The sequence below is a fragment of the Enhydra lutris genome, unplaced genomic scaffold (genome assembly GCF_002288905.1).
Source record: "Enhydra lutris kenyoni isolate GAN:26980312 unplaced genomic scaffold, ASM228890v2 scaffoldscaffold58, whole genome shotgun sequence".
NCBI lineage: Eukaryota > Metazoa > Chordata > Mammalia > Carnivora > Mustelidae > Enhydra > Enhydra lutris.
The window spans coordinates 9,020,236-9,046,622 of NW_019154142.1; the positions used below are offsets into that span (position 1 = coordinate 9,020,236).

The following is a 26,387-nucleotide window of genomic DNA, read 5'->3' on the forward strand; positions in this document are numbered from 1 at the left end:
AGGAATATATGTGTCTAGTTGGTCAAAGTGGCAAATATGAGAAATATGTAATTTAAGTCTGTTTACTTTTAAGTCAAAATATAATGTTTGACAGCTTCTTGTAGTTTAAAAAAAAACAAGTAAAGAATATAATATTCTTCCTTCTTTATGTATGAAATCTGTAAAATATAAAAAGTTTGTTGTGAGAGTGGAGCGTTAAGTTGTTTTCTAGCTGTCTCTAATTGAATTGAAAATGGCAACAAGTATTGGGGATATCTATAGGAGGAAGAAAGCTGTTTTGTTTAACCGATAATTTTTTTGAAATACAGTTTCCCCTAATTTTTCACCCAAAGGAACTTCATATAGCAATTATGACTATGTTTTTGAAAAATATCAGGTGACAGGCATATAAAAAATACTAAATAAAAAGCTACAGTTTAAAACCATGTAGCATCACCTGTATTTTGCTCTTTATATACATACATACCTAATTAAATGTAAGGTACTACATGCAGGGAGAAAATATAGGAAAGCCTCAGCAGTGGTTAGCTTGGAATTATAAATGAGAATGATAGTGCCAGTCTGGTTTTGGTTTACATGTGTCTTAGTTGTAAATTACGCTTAAATGTATTTTTAATTGTGTTACTTTATAATGATGATAATATTGTAAAGATTCCAGATGAAATGAGGTAAAAATATCATAGCCTAGGAGGCAGTAAACCTCTTTCCTGGACATTCTCAAAGCTCAGGTGAGGTGATTAATAGGATTATCACTGTGGCCGGAAAAGTTCACTCATGTTCAGGTGGTTGTGTAGAAAGGATAGGTGAATGAAAATGTTGTTTGCTTTTTTTTTTTTTTTTTTTTTCTTCTTCTAAAAGATTTTATTCTTAAACAATCTCTACACCCAGTGTGGAGCTTGAACTCACGATGTTGAGATCAAGACCCTGGCTCTGATTGAGCCAGCCAGGTGCTTCTGTAGTTTACTTTTTATAGCGCTTATTCCTTATTTCTTAGAAACTAGGTTTAAACATATTTACTCATACCAAATTTAATTTATAATTTATATTTATAAATATATATAAATATTTATATAAATATAAATTTATAATTTATAAATTAAATTATTATTCAAAGAGTCTGTTTCCTATGGAAAAGAATATTAATTTAAATATATTCCTATTTCTGCATTTTGATTTGTTGCCTCTGCATAATCTCTTTTCAGCCTATATCCCATATCTATGTCAGAGCATTGTGTCTTATTTTGGGGGGAATATTAGGAAGAAAAAGTGTTAGAAACTAGGCAGTCTTTCAGTTTCTGTTGTTTTTCTTATATTTATTTAAACTGTTGACTTTCATTTAGATTATCTAATGTAAAAGCATATATACCAATATGCATTCATATTTTTGACTTGTTACAAGAGGAAATCACTCATTCATTCACATGATCATAAATCTGAGTGGACCCTAAACATTACACAGTGGTCCTTTTATGTTTCCTTAGTCAGCTGTCTCTGTTCTTCTTCTCCAAAACTATTTCGCTGAGCCCTGACCTTATTTTTCACTCTTTACAGGTAACCTCACTTCCTGCTTCCTTAACCTTCTGGCACCAAGTCTTCTAAACACATCTGCACTCACACATAGTGACTACTTCTCTCATAATGGAAAAGGTGTCCTTCCTCCAAGGCAAGCCCTAGCCTTCTCTCTCTGCTCTGGATTCCATCTTCCCACCATCCTCAGGAAGATGGTGGTTTCTCATATTCTCCTACCTCCACCCCTGCCTTCTTTCTTTTTCTTTCATCTTCTACCTACCAGCTCCTTTTTTGCAGCATTTATATAATCTTACATCCTTCCTACCCTAAAACAATCCTCTGTTGACCCCATCACTCTTTCAGTCTCTTGCTTTCCCTTCATGGCCAGACTTATTAAAAAGGTGGTCTATACTCATTGTCTCCTTCCCACCTCCCACTTATTTTACTGGAATCACAGTTTCATACTACTCCAACAGAACTGTCTTTGCTGAAGTCACTAATGACATCTTTTTTGCCAAACTTTGAGTCTGTTTTTGACTTTTCATTTGCTTGATCTCTCAGTGTTGTGTTTTTTTTTTTTTTTAAAGATTTTTAAATTTATTTATTTGACAGATAGAGGCCACAAGTAGGCAGAGAGGCAGGCAGAGAGAGAGAGAGAGGGGGAAGCAGGCTCCCTGCTGAGCAGAGAACCCGATGTGGGGCCCGATCCCAGGACCCTGGGATCATGACCTGAGCCGAAGGCAGAGGCTTTAACCCACTGAGCCACCCAGGCGCCACTCTCAGTGGTGTTTTAATGTTGTTGGCTGTTTTCTCCATTTTGTGGCACTGTTCTCTCTTGCTCTGCAATGTTTCATAATTCTGGTTTTGCTTCTACATTTCTGGGGGTTTTTTTGGTCTCCTTTGCCAGATCTCTTTCCTTTTACTTGTTTCTCAATGTTGGCATTCCTTGGGGCCTTGCCTTTTTTCACCCCTCTTCACTTTATCCCCTCTGGAGTTAACATCCATTTTTACCTCTTTGTTGAGCTAAAACTCCTTGTATTTATTTTGACAACACCCAAGATTTTTCTCCTGAACTCCAGACCTATGTGTGTGTCTGCTGGATATCAAACTGAGTGTTTTGAAACTGGACACATCATCATTACCTCCAGACAGACTGGTCATCTGCTGTAATCCCTTCCTCTTTTTGCAAGTAGACCCAGTTAATTAATAACTCTTAACACTAATTAAGAAAGGACTCATCCTTGTTGCTTTCTTCTCCTGTATCCCAGGCATTCAGTTAGTAACTTAGTCCATCTGATTTCACATGTCAAATATCTTTGAAACTTACCCAGTTTCTTCCATACCCATTGCTACAGCCTAGTTTAGACCACCATGTAAAAACCAATGGGATTTCATAGTATTAAGTAATCTCCCTAGTTTCATTCTTGCCCTCTTTCCATTTTCAGTTTGCAGTTAGAGTCATCTTTTCAAAACACATATCTGATCCTGTCATCTGCCTGCTTAAAACCTTTAGTAGCCTTTCATCATCTTTAGGATCCTTCGTGTAGTTTACAACTTTCTCCATGATCTGGTCCCTTGCTTCTTTAGTACTATTCTGCCTCAACCCTCTATATTATTGTCATTTTCAACTTACGGTTCCTCATTGTGCCAGTCTTTGTCTTTCTATACTCATTCCATGCCTTCTTGCAGTTTCCTCTGTCTACAGTGAGCAGCAGGATCTCCCACCCGGCTCAGAACCAGACATCCACAACACCCATATTTGAGTCCTCTTTACCTCCTGGCTGTTGCCTTAACGTAGACATCCCGTCCAGGCTTTCCCTAAGCCCCTACATGAAGTTAAATTCCATTGCTACTTGCTCTTATAACATTCTTTACTTTCTCCTTGCACTCATCACATTTGTAATTTTGTTTTTACTGACTACCTTTCTAGCCTGTTAGCTCTGTGAGAGCAAGAACTCTTGTTTCATTCAGTGCTCTATCTTCATTGCCTGGTGTGATGCCTCACACATGGAACAGAATTCTAGTATATTTTAATTCTATATTCATTCTAGGTTTAGAAGTCCCTAATTTTAGAATTTAAAATTACTGGAAAAGTTAGGATTTGGTATAAAAAAGTAATATTACAGCTACCTGTTTCAGAACCAAAGTGATGTATACAGTTATATGAAACATGTATTCCTTACAAGCTGTATAGAAAAAAAAGATCTTGTATGTTAGTACTAACTGAGTTCTTGATAGTGCTAAAACAAGAATGAGAGAACAATAGATTGCAAGTAGCTGGCAGTTTCCCCAAAGGGGGATAATCCTTTTCATATTGAAAGAACTTAACCTCAAAGACATTAATGGAAGTGAAATAGGCCAGACACAGAAGGACAAATAGTTCATTATTCCACTTATATGAGGTATCTAGAATAGTCCGAAGGGCCTGGGGAGAAGAGTTGAGGGAGTTTTACTAGATTAATTGGTACAGAATTTGAGTTTGGGATGATGAAAAATTCTGAAGATGGATAGTGGTGATGGTTGTACAACAGTGTGAATGTATTTAATGTCAATGACTATACCCTTAAAAATGGCAGATTTTATGCTAGATATATTTTACCATAATTAATTTTATCATAATTAAAAGAAAGTAAACCAATGAGATACACATAAGAAAATCAGTGAGTGGTACTATTTGAATATAGACGGTAGGATGATGTCATTTTACTTTTTTTTTTCATTTTTACTTAAGTAGATAAGTTATATCTAATACAGTCATTCTTAAATCTTAATGTTATTTCTTGATGCTACTACCGGTATTTATGTTAGTTACAATTTACTCCAACAGGCTAATTTAGATTAGAAGATTCCAAGTACATTTCAGTATAGATTCTGTCTTAAGAATGAAAATTCTTTATTAGTTATCATTTTTGGCTTTATGTCACTTAATCTTTGGGATCTGTGATTCATTCAGCAAATAATTATTGTGTGTCTACTATAAAATAGACACTCTTGAACATTTGGAATGTAGCAGTGAACGAAACCAGCAAAAATCCCTGTCTTAATGGAGCTTACATTTTAGGGTTCCTCATTCCTTATTGTGAAGAAGTTTTCATTTCATGAAGATCATTTGTGGACTTTACAGCAACTTTAAACCCTATGCATGTAGTACAGCACCCCAGAATCAGGAGCTGCTATCCATGCTCATCAGTTCTGATGTGTCTTTCCTCTTTTTTTGTAATCTTTGTAGGTTAATATTCTCTGTAGGATACATTACTATTTAATGCCCAAGAAACATTTGAGTTAAAAGTTCTGGATTTACTAGTATAGAACTTACAGTTGATAGAACTTACAGATTACAGTTGATTCTTAACATACGCTTGAACTATGTGGGTCCACTTATACGCTGATTTTTTTACAGTTCAGTACTTTAAATGTATTTTCTTTTCCTTATGATTTCTTAACATTTTCTTACCTTTATTGTAAGACTACAGTGTAAAATACATACAAAATACCTGTTAGTTGACTTTGTTATTGGTAAGGCTTCTAGTCAACAGTAGACCATTAGTAGTTAGGTTTTTGGAGAGTCAGCAGTTACACATGAAGATTTTGAACTATGTGGTGGTTTGGTGCCCCTAATTACCACATTGTTCAGGGGTCAACTGTGTACTTATTTATTTTAAAAAAAATGGCTGATTCATCATGCTGTTTTACTTTCTTAGGAAACGTCCATGTTACATCTATATTTGATTTTGTCATTTCCAATTTTAATGAATTGTTTCTTTACCATTTATTTAATAGAATATGATTTTGACAAGTTTTTTAAACTGCCATGTAAACTAGAGGTGATACCATTGCCTGTGAAACAACTAGTGCTTTTTCTTGTACACTGTATTAGTTTCCTTTCTCTCTTATTTCCTAATCCACATTCTAGTTGTTTCTTCATAAAGGAGGAACTTACGTTTTGTTGAATCATCTTTGCTATCCAAAAGCTTGTTTCTAGTATTAGTAAGTGCCTTCTCTTCCATACTGGATCATGCCAGCTACCTCCCACCCCCTGTACCCTGTTGTCCCCAGGACCACTGTCATGTTCTCTTGCCTAGTTGGAGCCTGTTAATCTTGATCTTCAGTGTTTAAATATTAGTTCCTTTACCCAGAATATTTCTCTTTGTATATATTCCCCAGCCCCGTAGTTCTATTTGATTTACTGACCAAAAGACATAATAACTGAATAAACAGCATGAAAAATGATGCAGAATTAGCCTCTCAAATGCAATTGAAAGAAAGTAATAAAACAGTTTTACCAGCAAAAGACAGAACCTTAGCAAAGCAAGAAATGACTAGAGTATCTCCTGGGAAAACATGAATTTTTGCCAGTTTCCTCCTTTTGTCCACTCATGTGTTCTTTATAAAATTCTAACCAGTTTTCTTAAATGCTCTCTTATGTTTTCTTTCTGTATATCTTTGGTGGGGGAAAAATAATGGTGGCCTTCATAACTATGCCAGTTGAGGCTAGCCCAACATTCCTTCTCAGACTTTTCTCTCCAAAGTCCAAGTAGGCCCAGTCTCCATAAAGACAGGATTGAGGGAGGAGCTGGACGGTGGCAGATGACCAGTCTACCAGCATTATACCTTAAACTTGTGCCTTATTGCCCTTTAAATGTGTGGCTCTACAGTCAGTCATCTTAAACTTAACCTCTTTCCTTTAGTTTCTTGATTAGTAATAACCAAAATCTGTTCTGACTGATTTCCAGACCTTTCTCATTTTTCCATTCCTTCATGCTCATCCCTTCATGTAATATTTCCATAACAGATTTCCAGTTTATAATCTTATCTTCTTTATATCTACCATGGCTAGAATATTCCTCAAATACTGTTTCTCATTGTGCCATTCTTTTATTCATTGTATCGTAGTGGGCCTCTATTCATCAAACGAAAATTTGTTTGATCTTTAAAGGCTTTTCTGTTGCTGCATTAAAGTATTTTTGTAAGTACTTTTTATGAATTTTTTTTTTACCTTTATTTTAGCCTTATATAGAAGAGGTGTTCTTCATCGCGATTAAGCTAATACATGGTAGATTATCAAAATATGATGGACCAATTGAGAAGTCCCGATTGATAAGTCAGGAAGTACCTTATTATTTTTTCATAATAGTTTAATTAATTCAGGTGAATCATACCAATTTTTAAGTTAAATTTGATAGACGTAATAGGTATCCTAAAGAGCATGACATCTGATTACATTTGTATTTTTATGTGGAGAAAAGTATTACAGAAAGTAGATTTGTGTTGTTTATTCTGGGTACTTATGCTATAAGCTCTTCTTAAAGTAATGACCTCAAAAGAAATTTAAAACGTCTTAACCTTTAGCCTTTGATTTGCTTTAAAAAGCAGTTGACTTTGTGTGGAATATTCAAAATAATGCAAAGAACATGGCTGTTTTTCCTTAAAATTCAAAGACCTATTTAGTATATATTTTTTTGAAAAAATAGTAAATAAATACGGTTTTACAAATTTTCATTTCAGTTGCTTTTGCCAAGAGTAAGTTATTTGACGTTGGTAACTGACAAAGTGAAAAAGCACTTTCAGAAGGTTATGAGACAAGAAGACATTAGTGAGATATGGTTTGAATATGAAGGCACACCACTGAAATGGTGAGTGAATTTTTCTGCATTATTAAGCATTGAGTATATGCTAGCTTTATGAAGGTATAGTGCCCTGAAGCAATTTTTAAAAAGTTACATAAAGAAATAAATCAGTAGTCTAGCTCATATAATACAGTGAATTTTAAACTATTGTTCAAATATTTTATTGAAAATATTTCTTCCTTCTTTTGGATGCATGGGAGACCGGACAGATTTGTATATATTTTCAACAACAGATTTTTCAGTGGCATAATAATAGTGTATTTGATTATGGTTTTTTTTCCCAGACATATTTAAGACTCCCTAATGAATAAGTCAGTCTGTGACACTATGCAGTTTTTGCTTCTATCTCCAGAATTTTTATGACAGATCTTTATATACCCATGATTACCTAAAGTGGCATCTTTCAAACTGAGTGCCACATTTAGTGCCATATGCACATTTTATCTAGCCTTGGCTCAGTATTTAAAATACATTGATTTCCTTTTTATGTGAAAAATAATTTTGATATTCTATCATTCGTAAGAAACATATTGAAAGTAAATCCTAAATCTGGGTTTATCCATGTATGGATGATGTATTTTTGTACTTCCTCTGTTACTGGGAGTTTTATAAATTGCGCTTCCAAAAATATTTAATGAAACTGGAGAAATTACAGAGAAGAATATAAAAAATGGTTCAAGGTATGCTGGGATATAGGTATTGAAATGCTGCTCTATGAATGTAGTTGAATGAAAAAGTCAAGACTTAAATATGAACACTATAAGTAGGTTTAAAGTGGGCTTGCATTCTAAATCTGGAGTATTAATATGAAGAGTTTTAAAAGGCTCACAAAAAAGGAAGCTGGGAGATGTTTAACAAGTGCAGCTGACTTGAATATAAGCATTACTTAGAAGTGAGGGGTGAACTCTTGGAACTCACCTGGAATTCCCACAAGTGAGTAGATTTTTCATAATGGTTTAGAAACATACAAAGTGATATTTTTTATTGATTTTGGAAGCAAGGAGATTTTGTATTGAGTTATAGGTCACATTTCTAACCTTTTGAGGCATTTCTGGGAAAGGATGGTGAAGTTCTTTATAGCATTCATTTTTAAATAACACTATTGACAAGCTTCATGATCATTTATCAGATTCATTATGACGCTTGAATAGTTCTAGATATCAGGCAGCATAGATAAGTCAATGTTTTCTGTTTCTTTTATTTCTCAGAAGAATTGGAGGTTTTGGAATGGGAAGGTGGCTTCAAAGAAGTATAAGAGGAGTGAGGATCAGGAGAGTAGAGGGAAAGGAAGGAGGGGGAAAGATTGTGGGTGAGTAGCAGTAGGATCTATCTATTCTCGACAGTTCGATCTGTATTATATAGTTGAATATTGAAATTGTATAGCTCTATGTGTATTAGTTATATACACTTTATTGTTAAGAATTCATGTGACTGACACTAGGCTTTTCAGTTTTATTAGTGTAAGGTAGGGCTTCTTAACAAGGGCTCTATTGACATTTTGACCTAGGTAATTCTTCGCTGTGGGAAGGCTACCCTGTACATTGTAGGATTTTTAGTAGCAGCTTTGGTCTATGCCTACTAGAGTTAGTAGCATTCCCTCTAGTCATGGTTATAAAAAGTGCTTCCAGGTGTCCTGAGATGACGGGATACAAAACCACCCCCAATTGAGAAACTCTGGAAAAGATGGGAAACCTCAGACTCTCTTAAGTAAACGATTGCTCAGTCGCCATCCTTCAGCTGCTGTTTTAATCCATCCTGTATGGTGGGTTTTTTTTGTATTTGATAAGATTTGTATTCTGTAAGTTTGTATTCTATATCAACAAATAATGTTTGGACCCATTTCTGTTACCACAGGGTAATAATTTGGCTCAAATATGTCATGTTCTTTGTTAGTATTTATGTCTTCTGAGAATCTTTTATTAAGGAGTAAAAAAATTAAAATTATTTTTCCTTTTAGAGAGTTTATGTGAAAGTAATTGTATTCACTTATCTTTGCTGTAGATTTTGGGGTGTTAACTTTTTATGCATGATGTCACTTTCGTAGTTATGTCTTGCTGTAAGCTCATTGTATTTAATGGCTTTTGATAAAACTTTCCTTTAGTACAGTAGTCCCTCTTTATCTGTGGTTTTGCTTTTTGTAGTTTCATTTACCCTCAGTCAGCCACGGTCTGGAAGCAGATGATCCTTCTCTGACATATTGTCAGAAGGTTGACAGTAGTAGCCTAACACTGGGTCATCGTGCTTATGTTATTCACCTCACTTCATCTCATCACATAGGCATTTTACCATCTCACATTATCACAAGAAGGGTGAGTACAGCACAGTAAGATATTTTGAGAGAGAGCGTCCATACTCATAACTTTTATTATAACTTTTGTTATAATTGTTCTATTCTAAGTTATTGTCATTAATCTCTTACTGTGCCTAATTTATAAATGAAACTTTATCATGGGTCTGTATGTATAGGAGAAAACGTAGCATACGTAGAGTTTGGTACTGTCTGTGGTTTCAGGCATCCTTGGGGCGGTCTTGGAACATATCCCCCTTGCATAAGGGGCAACTAACTACCATATTGTTAGCTACTCCATATATTTGAGGAAGGAATAGCTTCCAGAGGCATGAATATAATCCAGGACCTCTGGGCTAAGTCTTCATCTTTTCTCTTTTTGCTCCCAACTAGAGCAGTTTCCTTCTAGTTAAAGGAGTCATCTTCCTGTGTTCAAGGAGTCATAGGCTATCAATATCTACCTGGCATTTAAGCAGTGGGCTTCATATGATAGGATAATCATTATAGGGAAGCAGCTACCACTGAAGTTTTATAGGGCTTGAGACTTTTGAGACCATGCAAGTGTCTTAAGAGTAGAGGAGCATTTATTTGAGTAGGGTAATAACATCTTTCTTATACTTGATTCTTTGGAGTTTTAAATACATTCCAGTGAGAAAGGAAATCAAACACCAGTTTAGATAATTCATAAAAGAAAGTAGAAAGAGCATAAACCGGTAATTACTTCTTACTCTTCAACTCCTGCTATTTGTTATTTATTATTACAGTTGTTTAAATATCTGCATGAGATACTTGGGCATGGACTTTTGTACCTTAAGCAGTACTACATAAGAGGTGCTAAGTAAATGTTTGTTCAGTGGGTGAATGAAAATGAGGCTGAAATAAATAAAATAACTTGTTCAAATGAGTGAGTAGGACCAGATTTTGAAAGTCTCAGTTCAGTCTTCCCACCATACTTGCTGATATTCTATTTGTTAGTTGTTGTTTTCTTTGGTTCTGTATGGTCTCTCTAAATTGCTTACATTATTTGTCCATATTAGAATAGAAAATTTAAGAACAGTGGCAAACACATAATGAATACTTAGTATATTGTTGATTTGTAGAGAATCTGAGGGGGCTTTATTTGATTACCATTTTATCCCCTATAGTCCTTTGTTTCCTTAAGTTTTAAAAATTACATTGTAAATGGAAAGTGCTGATCTAACTCAAATGCAAAGATTTCTTTCTTTCTTTCTTTCTTTTTTTTTTTTTTTTTTTTTTTTTTGGTAGGAGTGATTTGAGTTGATTAGTCAGCAGAGGGTGCTCTAACATTGCATTTTAAAAGGTGAAGGTTCCTTTTTACTGTAAATCAAGTGGTCAAAGTTTGTATTTTTTACTTTTATATTAAAATTATTTTAAGAGAACAGTTTCTGGTTCTTCTAAAGAACACTTTGTATGTATGCCCTAATATTGGTTAGCTCTTAGGCCTTTGGTATAAATTTTAGTAAAAGCTTTTCTTTTTGTCAATTATAAAACCAAGTGTCTCTAATAGAATATTATTATTTTGTGTAAACTGACTTATTTTCAGGAATGGTTGGAAAGTAAGAAGTTGAAACTACCTTTTGAATTAAAAAAAACCAAAAACCAGCAAGCATTGATGATCTTAAACATAGACATAGCAGAATGAACCAGAATTTAATACTGTATCTATCTGGTATCAAAAGTAAATTTTAACAAAATGACCTCTTAATTATAAATACTGTGCAGGCTCTTCTCTCTTATTGATTGTCTTTTCCCTAAGATTGAATTTCTAAAATTGTATAAATTCTGTAAACTTGGATTTTGAAATGTGATTTACTTAGCATTTAAGACAGGTAGTATCCCTTGGCTGTTTTTGTACTTTTTCATGCATAAGAATAGGTTTAGAAAGCTGTGAAACACAGTGCTAATTTACAGATGTTCGTGTTTGTTCCATAGGTAAAGCAAGGCAAAATTGATTGTAAACATTAGATTACTTTGGTGTACATTTGAGTTGTACCCTTTTTCTTTTTTTATTTTTTTAACAATGGGGCTTGGACTTGGGACCCTGAGATCAAAACCTGAGCTGAGATCAAGAGTTGGATGCTTAGGGTCGCCTGGGTGGCTCATTTGGTAAAACGGCTTCCTTCCCTGAGTCCTGGGATCAAGCCCCTCATGGGGCTCTCTGCTCAGCCGAGAGCCTGCTTCTTCTCCCTCTCCCTCTGCCTGCCTTTCTGCCTACGTGTCATCTCTGTCTCCCTCTGTCAAATAAATAAATAAAATCTTTAAAAAAAAAAGAGTTGGATGCTTAACCAACTGAGCCACCCAGGTGCCCCAGTTTGTACCCTTTTTTATTCAATGAAATATAATCCTGTTTCCAGTAAATCACTAGGAGACTTACAAATAGGATGCCTTTATTTCAGTGAAATGGAGTAGGACGATCATTCTGTTCTCTCTAGTATTTGGGGAAGCTTTCTTTCAATGCTGATGTTAGAATACCGCTTTGCTATCTGACTGCAGATGTTTAGACTACTGAGAGCACCCTTGGCTGATTTAGGAACATAGCTGTTATTAACGATACATGTGACCAGTACGTGTGTATGTACTTCAGCAGTAATGAAAGGGTAGAGAAGAAACACCTTATGCAAAGAAAAATGAAAATATTACTCATTTTGAGAATTGATTTTAGAGAAGACTAGAGCAATTAAGGAAGAGAAAGAAAATGAATAAAGTGTGAAAATAGACCTGACACTAACTGTTCTGGTATGGTGAATTTTTATAGGGCAGTAGAGTGAACCCTTACTAGTTGGGCCCTCTTCTGGGATGTATTCCAGGTTCATATCCTTACCACTTCCTTTTCTATTAAATTTAGGTAAGATTGGCAGGAGTAGCAGCATAGAGATAAATGGTTACATTATGATTTACTTACAGTTATGGCTTATGTGGTTTCTATGTTGTGGGTTAGGAGCCTCCTGACAGAACTATGTAGAATATCTGTTTAGAGGAATTGTACAAATTAGTACTTTTGAAACCCTTGATGTAAATTAGATTATAGTGTAAGAGAAATTCAGTACCTTTAATTCTTGCCAGTTCTGTTTTCTGTTACAGATTTTCTTGCATATTAATAGACTCATCAGAAATAAGCAGTCTTGGAACCAGTTAAGTCAGATAGTGTATTTTTTGGGGGTTAGTATCCTTGCATCAAAATCATTCTGACATAAACATCTGCATTGAGCCACATATAACCTGAACATGTAGACTTTGATAATAGAAGGAAGTAAATAGCTCTTTCTACTGCAGTTTTATTTTTAAAGATTATTACAGGATAATTACTAGTTATTTAGAATGCTTTTATGTTGTTTCTTTACATACATTTATAGTTAAATGTAAGTATTAGAAACCATAATATTTAAATTTCATCCTAATCTTCAGTATATTGGGAAAAAGAGTCATCATTTACCATTTGAGACCAGTGAAGTTTGAAAATATATATATGTAAGTTATTTTATAAATAACTTAGAGAAAAATAAAGAAATAGTGTATGACAACTTTTTTAGAAATTTTAAAAAGCATTTAGATAGAGCAAATTCACATTTATGCTTCACAGTTCCCCTAGTTTTGAAGGTATAGATACCAGAAATGGGCAATTCTTCTGAATGCAACTAACTACTCATTAGTTGTCATAAATTCAAATAGACCTCTAAGAGGTTTTGGGTTATTGTGACTTCTGGCTTTTCTTGCTTAACAGCAGTGCTTAAAGAAATTTTTAAACCTTTGACAAATCATGATTTTGTTGTAAAATACTTGTTTACATTAGTAAATGCCAATAAGAATGATCAGTTCAATACTCGTTCATGTCTACATCATATAATTCCTTCTAGTCATCTTTGGTACAAATCTGCCTTTAGCTCTTGCTCACTATCAGATAAATTGCAGTGCACAAATGGCATAAAAGATGATAAAATACTGTCACACATCTTTTTAACAAAATGACTCAGGTTCTTGTCATAAAATATCGTATGATGAAATTCTTGCCGTTGAATGACTAAGTGGACTAAGAATACCATGTCTTTAGAAATATATTGTTCATTCATTAGTTTTTGAATTGTGTAAAATTCACCTAGAATATTATCTAATGACTCGTAGTCTGAGATTTCACTTAAGCGATCAATTTTACTACTGTCATTAAAATCCAAAGTACTGTTGTCTGTGTAAAAACCTTCTGATTTATGTAATAATTGTGTAACATCTTCCCTTGTTGATTTTCCTCTTTCCCATTATGCATGGAAAACTAGACATTTTGAATTTTTAGCTATATTAATGATAGATAAAAGCAGACTCCAAAAATGGGGTCTGCATTCTGACTTTATACTTCCTTGAAATCTGATGTAATATTCTAGGTGAAACAATGAGAACATGGAAGAATGCATTGTTATATCATCCTTCTATGGCATGAAGAATAATGGCATGCTATTATTCTTCCAAATTGTTACTAGTTTAGTTTTTTTTTTTTTAGCATAGTTGGGAATAATTGATAAATAATGATGAAATCATTCCTAGAATGATGAAATAGAATTCCTGGAATAGAATGAGGACTAGCAAAATCTGTTTTGTAAAAATACAAAGCATTATGTAGAGCTTGTACAATTTTAAGAAGTTCAGAGAGAAGTATCAGAATTGGATAGAATCTGTAACTTTTCTCTAATGGAGTATTTTTGTTTTTCAAATTACTATTTTTGTTTTAGATTTTGACAGACTAGGGTTTTTTTTTTTCTGGGTTCTGAAGGAAACATTCTATTATTTAGGTAGTCCAAAATTTCCTTCAGTATTCATATTTGGTTATGAAAGATTCATCGTAGATGTGAACTTTCAAGTTTAGAGGTTTAAGGGTTATTATTAAAAGATACAACATGTATATGACTAAAACTACCCTGTTTCATTTTACTAGCAGGACATTCATTCTAAATTCTTTCTAAATAACATGATCTGTAGTGATTGATGACTTTTTACCAATTGTATGATGTAGATGTAAGCAAACAGGACTAGTATTAATATTTGAATCTTGGTTAGGCAGTGTATTGGGTCATTCATTTTGAGGGGAATTAGGTGTATTTCCAAATTTTGCAGCTTCTAAATCTAGGAGTCACTCACTAACATATGAAGAACAGGACTGTACAAGACACCACGCAGTCCTCTTTTTGCCTCTTTTGCCTCGTTGGAAGTATTGTTTAATTCTGTTTCATTATTGTAGCCACTTTAGTTTCTTTAAAAGGATGATTTAAAAAACAAGATTTCTTTTTTTTTTTGAACTCCAATTTATTAGGGTTTTTATTTTATTTTATTATTTTTTTAAAATTTCTTTTCAGCGTAACAGTGTTCATTGTTTTTGCACCACACCCAGTGCTCCATGCAATCCGTGCCCTCTCTAATACCCACCACCTGGTTCCCCCAACCTCCCACCCCCCGCCCCTTAAAAATAAGATTTCTTTGTTGAAATCTGCAGGGTTTGAATTATTGCTAAATAGTTTGCTTCACTGTAAGTAATGTTTATATTTGGAAAGGTTCTCTTATTTAGGAAGTCCTGAATTTATTTTTGTAAAAAACTTCAGTCTGAGGTTGCAGAAAAATATTCAGTGACTTTGGAAAATGTTGACATGTTGTTATACAGAAAAAGCAGGTAATAGTGTTTTATAAAGGATAAGCCTAATCTGTATTTATATATGTATGCATAAATAAAAGACTCACTTTCTATGGCGTTAATATTAACCACAAAATAGATGATTGCATGCTTTTGAAGGTGATTTTCTTAGTTCTTAGAATTTTCTAATACTTAAAAAATTAAAAAATATATTTACATAAGCTTTAAAAACCTGTTTGTCCAATGTGAATACTGGGATGGTAATCAGATAGTGCAGTAGTATGATACAGCAGTGGTCATGGCTGATGAAAGATTCTTAAGCACTATCCCATTATGTATACTGGGGCTTCAGTGAATGAAATGCTTAGAAGAAAACTGATACTTGGAAGTTATACCATTATTAGTTTGGGCAAGTAACAGTAATATGTTATCATTCTATGATTTGTGGTTAAAGCCCCCTGATATTTGATGTTACAGTATATGCTGAAATTTATTTTGGAGTTGTAGTTATAACTTTAAAATATTCTTTCTTAAAACGTACTCTTTCATTTTTAGGCATTATCCAATTGGTTTGCTGTTTGATCTACTTGCATCAAGTTCAGCTCTTCCTTGGAACATCATAGTACATTTTAAGGTATAGTTTAAATAGCATTTCCCATTTCTTCCTCTTATAGTATTTCATAGGTAGATTTAGAATAGAATTTTTTTTAAGTAAAGTTGTTTATTGCTTCTTCCTTGACACTAAATGGCTAAGCTGCCGCTAGTTTTTATCCATGTATCTTTTGATTTATTACTAACTCTTGGCAGAGTCATTTAAACATTAAATGCATGAATGCCTATTTTTGGAGCTGAATATGCTGTTTAAAATTTGTAATATTTTGGAATGTTTATATTCATCAAAAAAAATCTCCAATAAGAAGAACAAAATCCAGGGGCGCCTGGGTGGCTCAGTGGGTTAAGCCGCTGCCTTTGGCTCAGGTCATGATCTCAGGGTCCTGGGATCGAGTCCCGCGTCGGGCTCTCTGCTCAGCCGGGAGCCTGCTTCCCTCTCTCTCTCTCTCTCTCTCTCTGTCTGCCTCTCCGTCTACTTGTGATTTCTCTCTGTCAAATAAATAAATAAATAAATAAATAAATAAATAAATAAATAAATAAAAGAGAAGAACAAAATCCAGAGTTTAGATGTGGGCATGGGAGTGGGGAAGGGGTACAACTTAATGTGTTGAGTATCTCTAAGGCTGTTTTGATTAAATTGTGAGAAGCATTAGGAGACAGAACTCCAAAGACTTGATCTAAGTGTGTTTTGAGAAATTTTAATTCCCTGTAGTTTCTGTGATCAGTCCATTTATTGTAACTTAATTTTGTCCTAATAGCTTATAAAGTGGTCTGTCTTCCCCCTTAACCACCTTGATTCTTCAGCCCCTGCTCCCCAAGCAATAAACAAAAACCATTGAAGGATTGAAACACCTCTTTTAGTTGATAACTAGGCAGTGATTCTCAAAGGGCGATGAATTGTGGGAGGGAAGCATGTTAGGAGTTTCAAAAGTCATTTTAGATATCTAATTTGCTTTCCTATAAGGGGTACTCATTCAAAGTCACAGCCCAAAGGCTGCTCACCCATTCTTCCTAAGATGCTTTCCTTCCCACTTTATTCAGTTGAGTGTGTGGGTCTTTGGCATTTATTTCCCTCTCATTTGCACTAATGTGCTTTGCAGAGTACCATGTTACCACAGATTTTAGTTACCACGGAACCAGAGTAGGATATACTTCTAATATGCATGACTTTCAGTTACCATGGTATCATGCAAAGTGAAGACTGCCTGTATTTATAATAATTTAAGTTTAGAACGGTATAAAGTAAAACTACTCCAAGCATAATGAGTGTAGAGGTTCTCTGTTGCCTAACATGTTAGTCTTTCCCATTATGTTGAAAAACAATTCCCATAATTATTCATGTGAGAGGGATGCACTCTAGGACTTTGGAATCTAGGTTAAAATATATCATAGCTACCCATTTATTTATTCATTCAACACATACCAGAAGCCTACTATATGCCAGCCAGGCACTATTCTAGATGCTTGAGGTATATGGGTGAATGACACAAAGACACTCAAACACCGGGATACTTTATGGTACCCACCTGGCACCACATACCAAGCCTTCTGTAATCACTGATTGAGTGCATCAGTGGACTATAATAATGATAGGAAAGCTTAGAATTGTTTTGATTGTTCTCGTGTAGTGGTGCAGTGCAGTGCTTCTCAAAGCACTCTATGGACCCATAGGGGTATCCAAGGCTCTTGGAATGGATTCATGAGGTCCAGTCTGTTTCCATAATAATATTAAGGTGCTATTTGCCCTTGCCTCTGTGTTTACATTTGTACTGATCTGCAAAAGAGATGGTGGGTCAAACTGTGGGCACCACAGCACAGAGCAGGGCGGCGCACCACTCTGTGCAAGTGGTTATTGCATTCTTCACTGCCACACACTTGCAGTAGAAAGAATATCAGCCTCACTTAAGACTGTTCTGGATGAAGCAGTACAAATGATCAATTATTCTTCATCTTAACTCTTAAGTACGTGTCTTTTTAATCTCCTGTGTGTCGAAATGAGAGTGCATATAAAGCACTTCTGCTCTATGCCAAATATGATGACTGTCTTAAGGAAAAGCACTGAAGCCCTTGTTTGAGGGCAAGCTGAACACGCCACTTTTTTCATAAAACACCGTTTTTTATTCGAAAGAGTGACTGATAAAGTGTATTTGGGTATTTGTAAGATAGTTTCTTAAAATAAATGAAGTGACTCTCAGAGTAAGGACAGCAGTATTTGTTGCCAATGTTAAAATGTGAACTTCTAAATGAAAATTAGAACTTTGGAAAACATATCTGCTACCATGACCCTAACAGCTTTATTATTCTTAAAAAACAGTTTTCTGCTGAGATTTTTGGTCATTTTAACAGATCTGATTTTTAAGAAATTTTATGTAATGAAATGTGTCAAATATTTTGAGATCTACATTAATTCAGCAAACAAGTATTTTCCAAATGGTCAATGCATGATGTTACAAAATAATGTATGTGAAAAAGAACCATTCAAAATGCAAGGTCAGAATTAGGAATTTTAATGTAACAGAAATCAAAATGTTTATTGATAAGCTTTCAGATTCCACATTAATGTTCTAATAAGCTATACTTATTGAATCTGGTGTAGTATCAAAAAAGAATATCCACAAATCTGAAGTCTGTTAAAATGCTACTCCTTTTTCCAGGTACATATTTTTATAAGCCTATATATTTATATAAGTTAGTCAAAAGAACATTAAAAGCACTGAATGTAGAAGCAAAGAGTTCATCTGTTTTCTACAAAGCCAAACATTAAAGATTTTTGCAAAACTGTAAAAGAATACCAGTATTCTCCCTCAGTTTTTGTTGTTCTAGAAAATAGTTATTTTACACAGAAAATATGATTTTTGTGTTACATGTAATGGGTATGTTCTTGGTGTTTTTAACCCACTGAGCCACCCAGGCGCCCCTGTTCTTGGTGTTTTTAAATGAATCACTCTTTGAGGTCTTTGGTAGGTCACCATTTTCTTCCCAGATGGGAAGTTTATTAGAGAAATCAAATAGAAAGCAGAATTGTAGAGCTAATAAGGATATTATAGAGGGTGCTATAAATTTGCTCAAGCTACCAGTGTATTTCTATAAGCTCTTCTTACACTTTCTGCACCTGGCCCATATTGGGGGAGAATTTCTTTCTGTGTACTAAGTTCCCTTTTTTTAGGTTTATAAGACTTAGCTTTCCTCAAAAGTTGTCCCTAAGTGTTTAATTTATGGTTATACTGATTAATGTAGGCCCATTTCTGTTATACTGCTTTGTGGCTTTTGATTCATTATAATGAAATCAAATAAGACATTTGCAGGTAGAAAAGCAGATGCTTTTAGTATGAGGAAGCGGTGTTTTGTTTTGTCCTTAGTTTCTAGATAATAGCTTATCAGTTGATTGAGTTTATCGAGTAACAACTTTATGTCATTTGATGTGTCAATGTGTATTTTATCTTTTTGATATTGAGTATGTTAAATGATACCTGTATTTTAACCAGACAGCTTGGAATTTATTTGTTTTACAGTTGCTTTCAGAGATATAAATTGATTTTGATTAGGTTTTATGCAATAATAAACTCTCCCAAGAGACCCCACCCACCCCCGGCTGCCTCTACCTCACACATTTGGTCTTTTTGTGGTTAAGGCTGAATTTTGGGGGGAGAATACCTGTTAAATAGCTTTCAGATATTTTCTCTAATTTTTAATGGACTTTGTTGCTTGTCATTTGAATAGATGTATAATGTTTATAGTAAATGAATTTTAATGTCTAGAGTAGTGTTCTTCAAACTTTAATGTGCATACAGATTACCTTTGTGTCTTATTAAGGTACAGATTTTGATTCTGATTCTGTAGGTTTGGGCTGAGGGCAAAGGTTCTGTGTTTTTATTTTTTTAATTTATTTTTATTTTTTTTTCCATTGGATTTTTAGACTTCATTGCACAAGTTCATCATATATTCACCTTTGGCATAGATGTTGACACATGAGTGTGTTTTATATCAGCTACCATAAGGATTGCCATTCCTATGAGAGTAAAAGTATTTAATTGAGAAACAACCCTCCATGGAGGAAATATTAAATGATCGCCAGCCATACTCTGAGCCTTGTTTTATTTTCTTATTTACAGTAGGAGGCCTGGAAGGACTTAACTTCTAGCTACTTGATCCATGGGCTTTGTTCTCCATGATGCGTGTTACGTAGTAGCATAATTTCATTATATCTTATCAATAGAAGCATTTTTACCATTATAGGGGGATTTGTTCACTGGCTCCCATTATTTTCAGGCTATACATTTAGCTCAGCCTGAGCAAAAATTCATTTCACAAGCACAAATAAATGTGTTAACATAACTTTCTTACCATCACACTTTCTTGACTTTTCAAGAATGTCACCAGCTCACTCTGATTATCCACATGTGTATACAGCATGAAATACCATCTCATCTACCATAGGTTCATTCATTTCATTAATAGCAATGTTGTTAATTATTTTCATAATTTGAGAGGAATTTGCATCTAAGCCAAAATTGCAGTAGTGGAATTAACAACTGCTTGTCTCAAATGACTACATGGATGCCCCCCCATATCATACCTTTGAAGAAATTTCTTACATAAATGTAAAATAGGAAGGAAAGGATTCAAACCTCCTCCAGCTGGTGCCAAGCCAGTATCATAACTTCTGTTTCTTTCTCAATTAGTGAGGTATTAGTAAAAATCATATAACTTTGTCTAAGTGAAATTAGAAGTCCAAACACTTTATATCTTGGTGACATATCCATTCCAGCTACGTTTCCAAGATGCAGCATCACCTATCATAGAAGAACTTTTACACTTCATGATCATACATTAATGATTGTTGTCCTGATTAGCTCCTTAGTTATTTACATTATTTCATTAATGTTAACAGCTAACGTAACACACGAGTACAATAGATATACAAGAAGTAGAAACAGCTTAAACTGTTCTATTAGTCACTATCCTGATCTTGTCTGACCACCACTACAATTTCATTATATAATAGATGAAATTAATAATCCTTCCCTCACTGTAAAGACTGTGGGTTGTCAGTGATCCTGAAGCTATGGATATGTAAATATTTATTATTTTTATCATGATAAGTGTACTCATTAATACCTATCCCCCATTTTCCCCATCTCTCCACCCATCTCCACTCTGGTAACCATCTGTTTGTTCTCTGTAGCTAACAGTCTGTTTCTTGGTTTGTCTCTTTTTTCGCCTTAGTCCGGTTTCTTAAATTCCGCATATCTGTGAAATCATATGGTATTTGTCTTTCTCTGACTTATTTTGCATAGCATTATATTCTCTAGCTCTATCCATGTTGTTGCCAATGGCAAAATTTCATTCTTTTCTATGGCTGAATAATATTCCCATACACACACACACACACACACACACACACACACACACATTTGTATATATATAAAATTTATGTGTGTGTGTATCTATATATATGTATACACATACATATATATAGATACACATAACATTTCTTTATCCATTCATCTATAGATGGACACATGGGCTGCATTCATAGTTTGGCTGTTGAGGTTCTGTATTTTTAACAAGTTCACAGGTAATTCAGTGTTACTAATTCAGCAGACCACTTTTTGAATAACAAGTGTTTGGAGAACAGTGCAGATTTAGACGTTAATATTGTGTAAAGAACCAAAAAGTTGTAAGGATGATTCAGAAAATTAATGTTTTTAGAAATTTTTATATTATTTTTGGAATTCTGAGAAACATTACATAATTGTAAGGTGTTTACTGCTTTAAAACATAGATTTAGATATTTATTTTGCTTTCTTCCTCCATTTATCAAAATAAGTGAAAATAGTAACTTCTTTAGACTTTTCTAATTAGCTTCAAGAATATTTATGATCCCTAAACTTCATTAGCTTACTGAGAAAATTGTCTTCTTGTTCTTCACTTTTTTATTTTAAAAAGTTTAAATCTATATTTGAAAAGTTGAGAGTTGTCTAGTGAACATCCACATACTTCTTACCTTGATTTGCCAGTTGCCAACATTTTGCTACTTTGGCTTTCTTCTTCTCTATTTTTTTCCTCTAATATTTATATTATTCCTATGGGTATGCTGCTTGCAAAGCTGGATTATAAGAAAAAAGTTGCTTACAGTATGTGGAATTTTTAAAAAGAGAGATTCATTATATGATTCAGCATCAGGTGAACATAGTGGGTTCTTTAAAATGCCAAATTCTATTGCATATCCTAAATAAAGTTTAATGAGTAAATAAAATCAGCAATACCTTGGTGTTTTTTTTCTTTCTTTCTTGATAACATGGTGCTAAATTGGTGTATTTTGGTTTTGATAAGAGCATAGATTTTAATTTTAAATTTTGATAGTGATTATTATTGGTAAGAGCTCGCATTTACTAGGTAAAAGAGGGTCAGCATTAAGGTAAGTGCTTCTGTGTAAAACGCTGCTGAATGATTGTGACTAGACAAAATTAGGTTTTTGGACCAAGATAGTCTCTGTCTTTCCTACAGTGGTTGGAAGGCACTACCACTGGTTCTGTTCTTTAAATATATTTGTATGACTGCCCACACCCCTTTTCTGATGGTTTCGTTCTTTCTTGCTAGGCCAAGAGCCACTGTGTCTCCCTGAGGTAATTTACTGTATTTCTGCTTTTCTGCTGTGTGTTGATGACATAGGTCTGAGGTAGCTTTCCTTGTTCTTGAGTGTACTTCATGGTCATTCCCATGCTTCTGCTTCATGTACTTGCCAGCTCTAAATATTGGTAGTTGTTTTGTAGTATCTATCAGTAGTGTAGTACATTAGTTATCTGTTTCTGTGTAACAGATCACCACAAATGTAGCAGCTTAAAATAACACAAATTTATTACTTCACCATTTCTGTGGATCTTCTGCTTAGGGCCCCACTGTAATCATGGTGTTGGCTCAGCTACATTCTTGCCTGGAGACTGAGAATCTTCTTCTAAGCTCACTCATGTTGCAGGCAGAATTCATTGCCGTGTGATTGTAGGACTGAGGGCCCTTTCTTTTGACTGTCAGCTAGAGGCTGCACTCAGCACCTAAAGGCTGCTTAAAGTTCCTTGCCATGTGGACTTTCCCAGTATGGCAGCTTACTTCATTCAGCCAACAAAAGGTCTCTAGAGCTAGTCTTTTAGCAAGATTGGAGTTTTATGTAAGTGTCACTTAAAATCACAGGAGTAAGATCCAGTAGCCTTCACTGTATTCTTTTGGTTAAGTGCAAATCAAGGTCCTGCCTGTAGCCCATGGGAAGGGATTACAGAAAGGTGTGAAGGAGGTGGAAAGGATGTAGGGTCATGTATACTTAAAATTTTATGAAATACAGTTTGCTTAGTCACTATTTTATTCATCAAATATTTATTGAGGTTAACATCTACTTTTCAGCCATGACAGAGTAATTGGATTGGATTTTTCCTCCAGCCATAAACAGCTATAAAACTGGACAAAATATATGAAGTAGAACTCTTTTCAGTCACTGGACATTAGAGAGAAAGAGAACAAACAAGGTGAGCACCACATTTAGCCCATCTCTGTTTCAGGGCAGTTTCCTGACTGTGTCGTGGGGAGTGGAACTCAAGCAGAGCAGGGAAGTCCTGCTGAGTTGAGGATGCAAAGATTGGAGTTCTGGGCTACTGAAGCAGCTGGAATTTGCTGAGCAGGGTTTCAGAAAAGTATAAGTGTGAGTTTCCCGAAAGTCCTTTTCTGACAGTTATAGGCAATACTATACTCCTCAAGGTCAGATAAGAGAATGCATGTTAGAGTGGGACAAGCCCCATTATACCTGGAGATGTTGGATTCTAGTCCACCCAGGATGGAGAGAGACCTAGTTAACGTACTAAACATTTATCTGAGACCAGAAAGACCTGATGTAGGAGTAACTATTATATCTCAGAGCAGGATTAGCAAATTATGGTCTGTGTTATATCTGGCCCACTGATTGTTTTTGTATGGCTTGTGATCTAAGGGATGGTTTTTATACATTTTAGTGGCAGAAAAAGAATTTTACTTCACTTTTTTTTTTTAAGATTTTGCTTATTTATTAGAGAGAGAGAGAAAATGTGAGAGAGAGAGTGAGCAGCAGTAGGGAGTGGGGAGGGCAGAGGCAGAGGGAGAAACTGGCTCCCTGCTTAGCAAGGAGCCCAATGTGGGGCTTGATCCCAGGACCCTGGGAACATGACCTGGGCTGAAGGCAGATGCTTAACCGACTGAGCCACCCAGGTGCCCCTAGAAAAGAGTTTTAAAAAAGAATAGTATTTTGTGAAACTTGAAAATTATGTGGAATACAAATTCTAGTGACTATAAATAAATTTGTTTAAAAATGCAGCTATCCAGAGGCACCTGGATGGCTCAGTCAGTTAAACGTTTGCCTTTGGCTCAGGTCATAATCCTGGGGTCCTGGGTTTGAGACGTGTATCAGGCTCCCTGCTCAGCAGGGTGTTTGCTTCTCCCACTCCCTCTGCAGCTCTCCCTCTGCTTATGCTCTCTCTCTCTCTCTCTCTCACTCTTGCTCACTCTCTCTCGAATAAATAAATGAAATCTTAAAAAAAAATAAAATGAAACCATCCATGCTAATTCATTTACATATTACTTTTGGGCCACAAGGGCAAAGTCACGCTTGCTATAGACACTGTGTGGCCCACAAATCTAATGCATTTACTGTCTAGCCTTTTACAGAAAAAGTTGGCCAACTCCTATTTAAGAGTAAGGATTGCTCTGGATCTTCTCTAATAAAGCCTAAAATTAGCTCTTTTGGGGATCAGGGAGAGGCACTAGGCAGAACCAAACTCATCAAGAAAGACAGTATAATCGAGAATCCTCACACCGTATTTACAATGTCCAGCATGCAACCAATATTTACTGTACATGCAAATAATCAGTAAAACTTACAACATATCAAAGGGGGAAAAATGCTGTTAATAGAAACTGACCCTGAGGTAACCCACATTTGGAATTAGGAAAAATGAATTAAACCAACTTTTAAGTCAGTGACTTAAAGTAAGATTACAATATCATAGAACTAAGAACAATATATGAAATGAAAAATTCCCTGGATAGGCTTAATGTGAATTAGAGATGGCACAAGAAAGATTCTGTGAACTTGAAGTCAGATCCATAGAAATTATGCAGTATTAAGAATTGAGAGAAGAAAACTGGTGTGGGAGGGAGACAATCCTGATGGCCTCTAGGATAATGTCAAGCAGTCCTACATACATGTATGTAGAGTCCTAGAAGGAGAGGAAAGAGGGAATGATTCAGGAAAATGTTTTTAAGAAATAATGATTAGACTCCCATTTTTTTGGTTTCACAGATACAATAAGCCAAACTCCATGATATTGGCATAAGGACAGACATAAATCAATGGAATTGAAGTGAAAGTCAAAATAAAAACACATACATATGTGGGCAGTTAATTTTTTTGTATGGGTGCCGAAACAGTGCAGTGAAGGAAAGAGTGGTTTTTTGACAGATTGTGCTATGACAACTGGATACCCGCATGTAAGAGAATGAAACTGACTGCTATTAAAAAATAAGTAGAAGTGGATCAGATATCTAAATGTAAGAACTAAAATTATAAAACTCTTAGAAAAAATAAATTTTGATTAGGCAGTAATTTCTTAGGTGTAACACTTAAAGCACAAACAACCAAAGGAAAAGAAAAACAGGTAAATTGGACTTGATCAAAATGAAAGACTTTCGTGCTTCAAAGGAAGTGAAAAGACAACCCATAAGAGAAAATACTTGCAAATTCATATGTCTAAGAAGGGTCCAGTGTCCAGAATATATAAAGAACTCCTAGAATTCAATAATGGAAAGGTAAATAACCCAATTAAAAATGGGCAAAGTATTTGAGTAGACATTTCTCCAGAGTAGATAAAAAATGGCCAGAAGCACATGCAGTGATGCTCAGAATACTTGTTAAAAAAAGGCAAAGTGGGGCACCTGGGTGGCTCAATGGGTTAAGCCTCTGCCTTTGGCTCGGGTCGTGATCTCAGGGTTCTGGGATCGAGGCCTGCATCGGGCTCTCTGCTCAGCAGGGAGCCTGCTTCCTCCTCGCTCTCTGCCTGCCTCTCTGCCTACTTGCGATCTCTATCTGTCAAATAAATAAATAAATAAATAATCTTTTAAAAAAAAGGTAAAGAAAGATACCATTGAGTTACCTCTTCAACCCTCTAAGATAGCTATAATCAAAAAGTTGGATGATAACAGGTGTTAAAGTGTGGCTTAATTGATACTCTCCTATGTTACATATTACTATTAGAAATGTAAAATGATACGCTGCTTTGGAGAATAGTCTGGCAGTTCCTCAAATCATTAAGCATAGACTTGCCATATGACCCACCAATTCCAGTCATAGTTACATACCCCAGAGAACTGGAAACACATGTCCCCCTAAAAACTTGTACTGGTATGTTCATAGCAACATTAGTCATAATAGCCAAAAAGTGGAAGCATCCCCAGTGTTCATCAGCAGATGAGTGGGTAAACAAAATGTATATCCATATAATAGAATATAGTTGGCCCTTGAACAGCATGATTTGAACTGTGTGGGTCCACTCATGTCCAGATTTTTTTTGATAAATATAGTATTGTAATATTTTTTTTTCCTTAACATTTTCTATCCTGTAGCTTACTCTCTTATAAAATACGTGTATAAGACATACACCACACAAAACATTGGATTGATTGTTTATGTTACTGGTAAGGC

The 26,387-nt window shown here is 34.9% G+C and overlaps 1 protein-coding gene across 3 annotated transcripts in view; it reads left to right on the forward strand.

Moving 5' to 3' along the window:
* Positions 1-26,387, forward strand: part of LOC111158319 (autophagy related 5) — a 129,274-nt gene that overhangs the window by 10,711 nt on the left and 92,176 nt on the right. For 2 of the 3 annotated variants that reach the window (XM_022520291.1, XM_022520292.1), the window contains exons 3-4: positions 7,015-7,142; positions 15,611-15,689. In XM_022520291.1, the coding sequence (XP_022375999.1) occupies positions 7,015-7,142; positions 15,611-15,689 (207 nt within the window). The remainder of the gene's footprint in view (positions 1-7,014; positions 7,143-15,610; positions 15,690-26,387) is intronic. The other variant, XM_022520293.1, reaches the window with a different exon arrangement.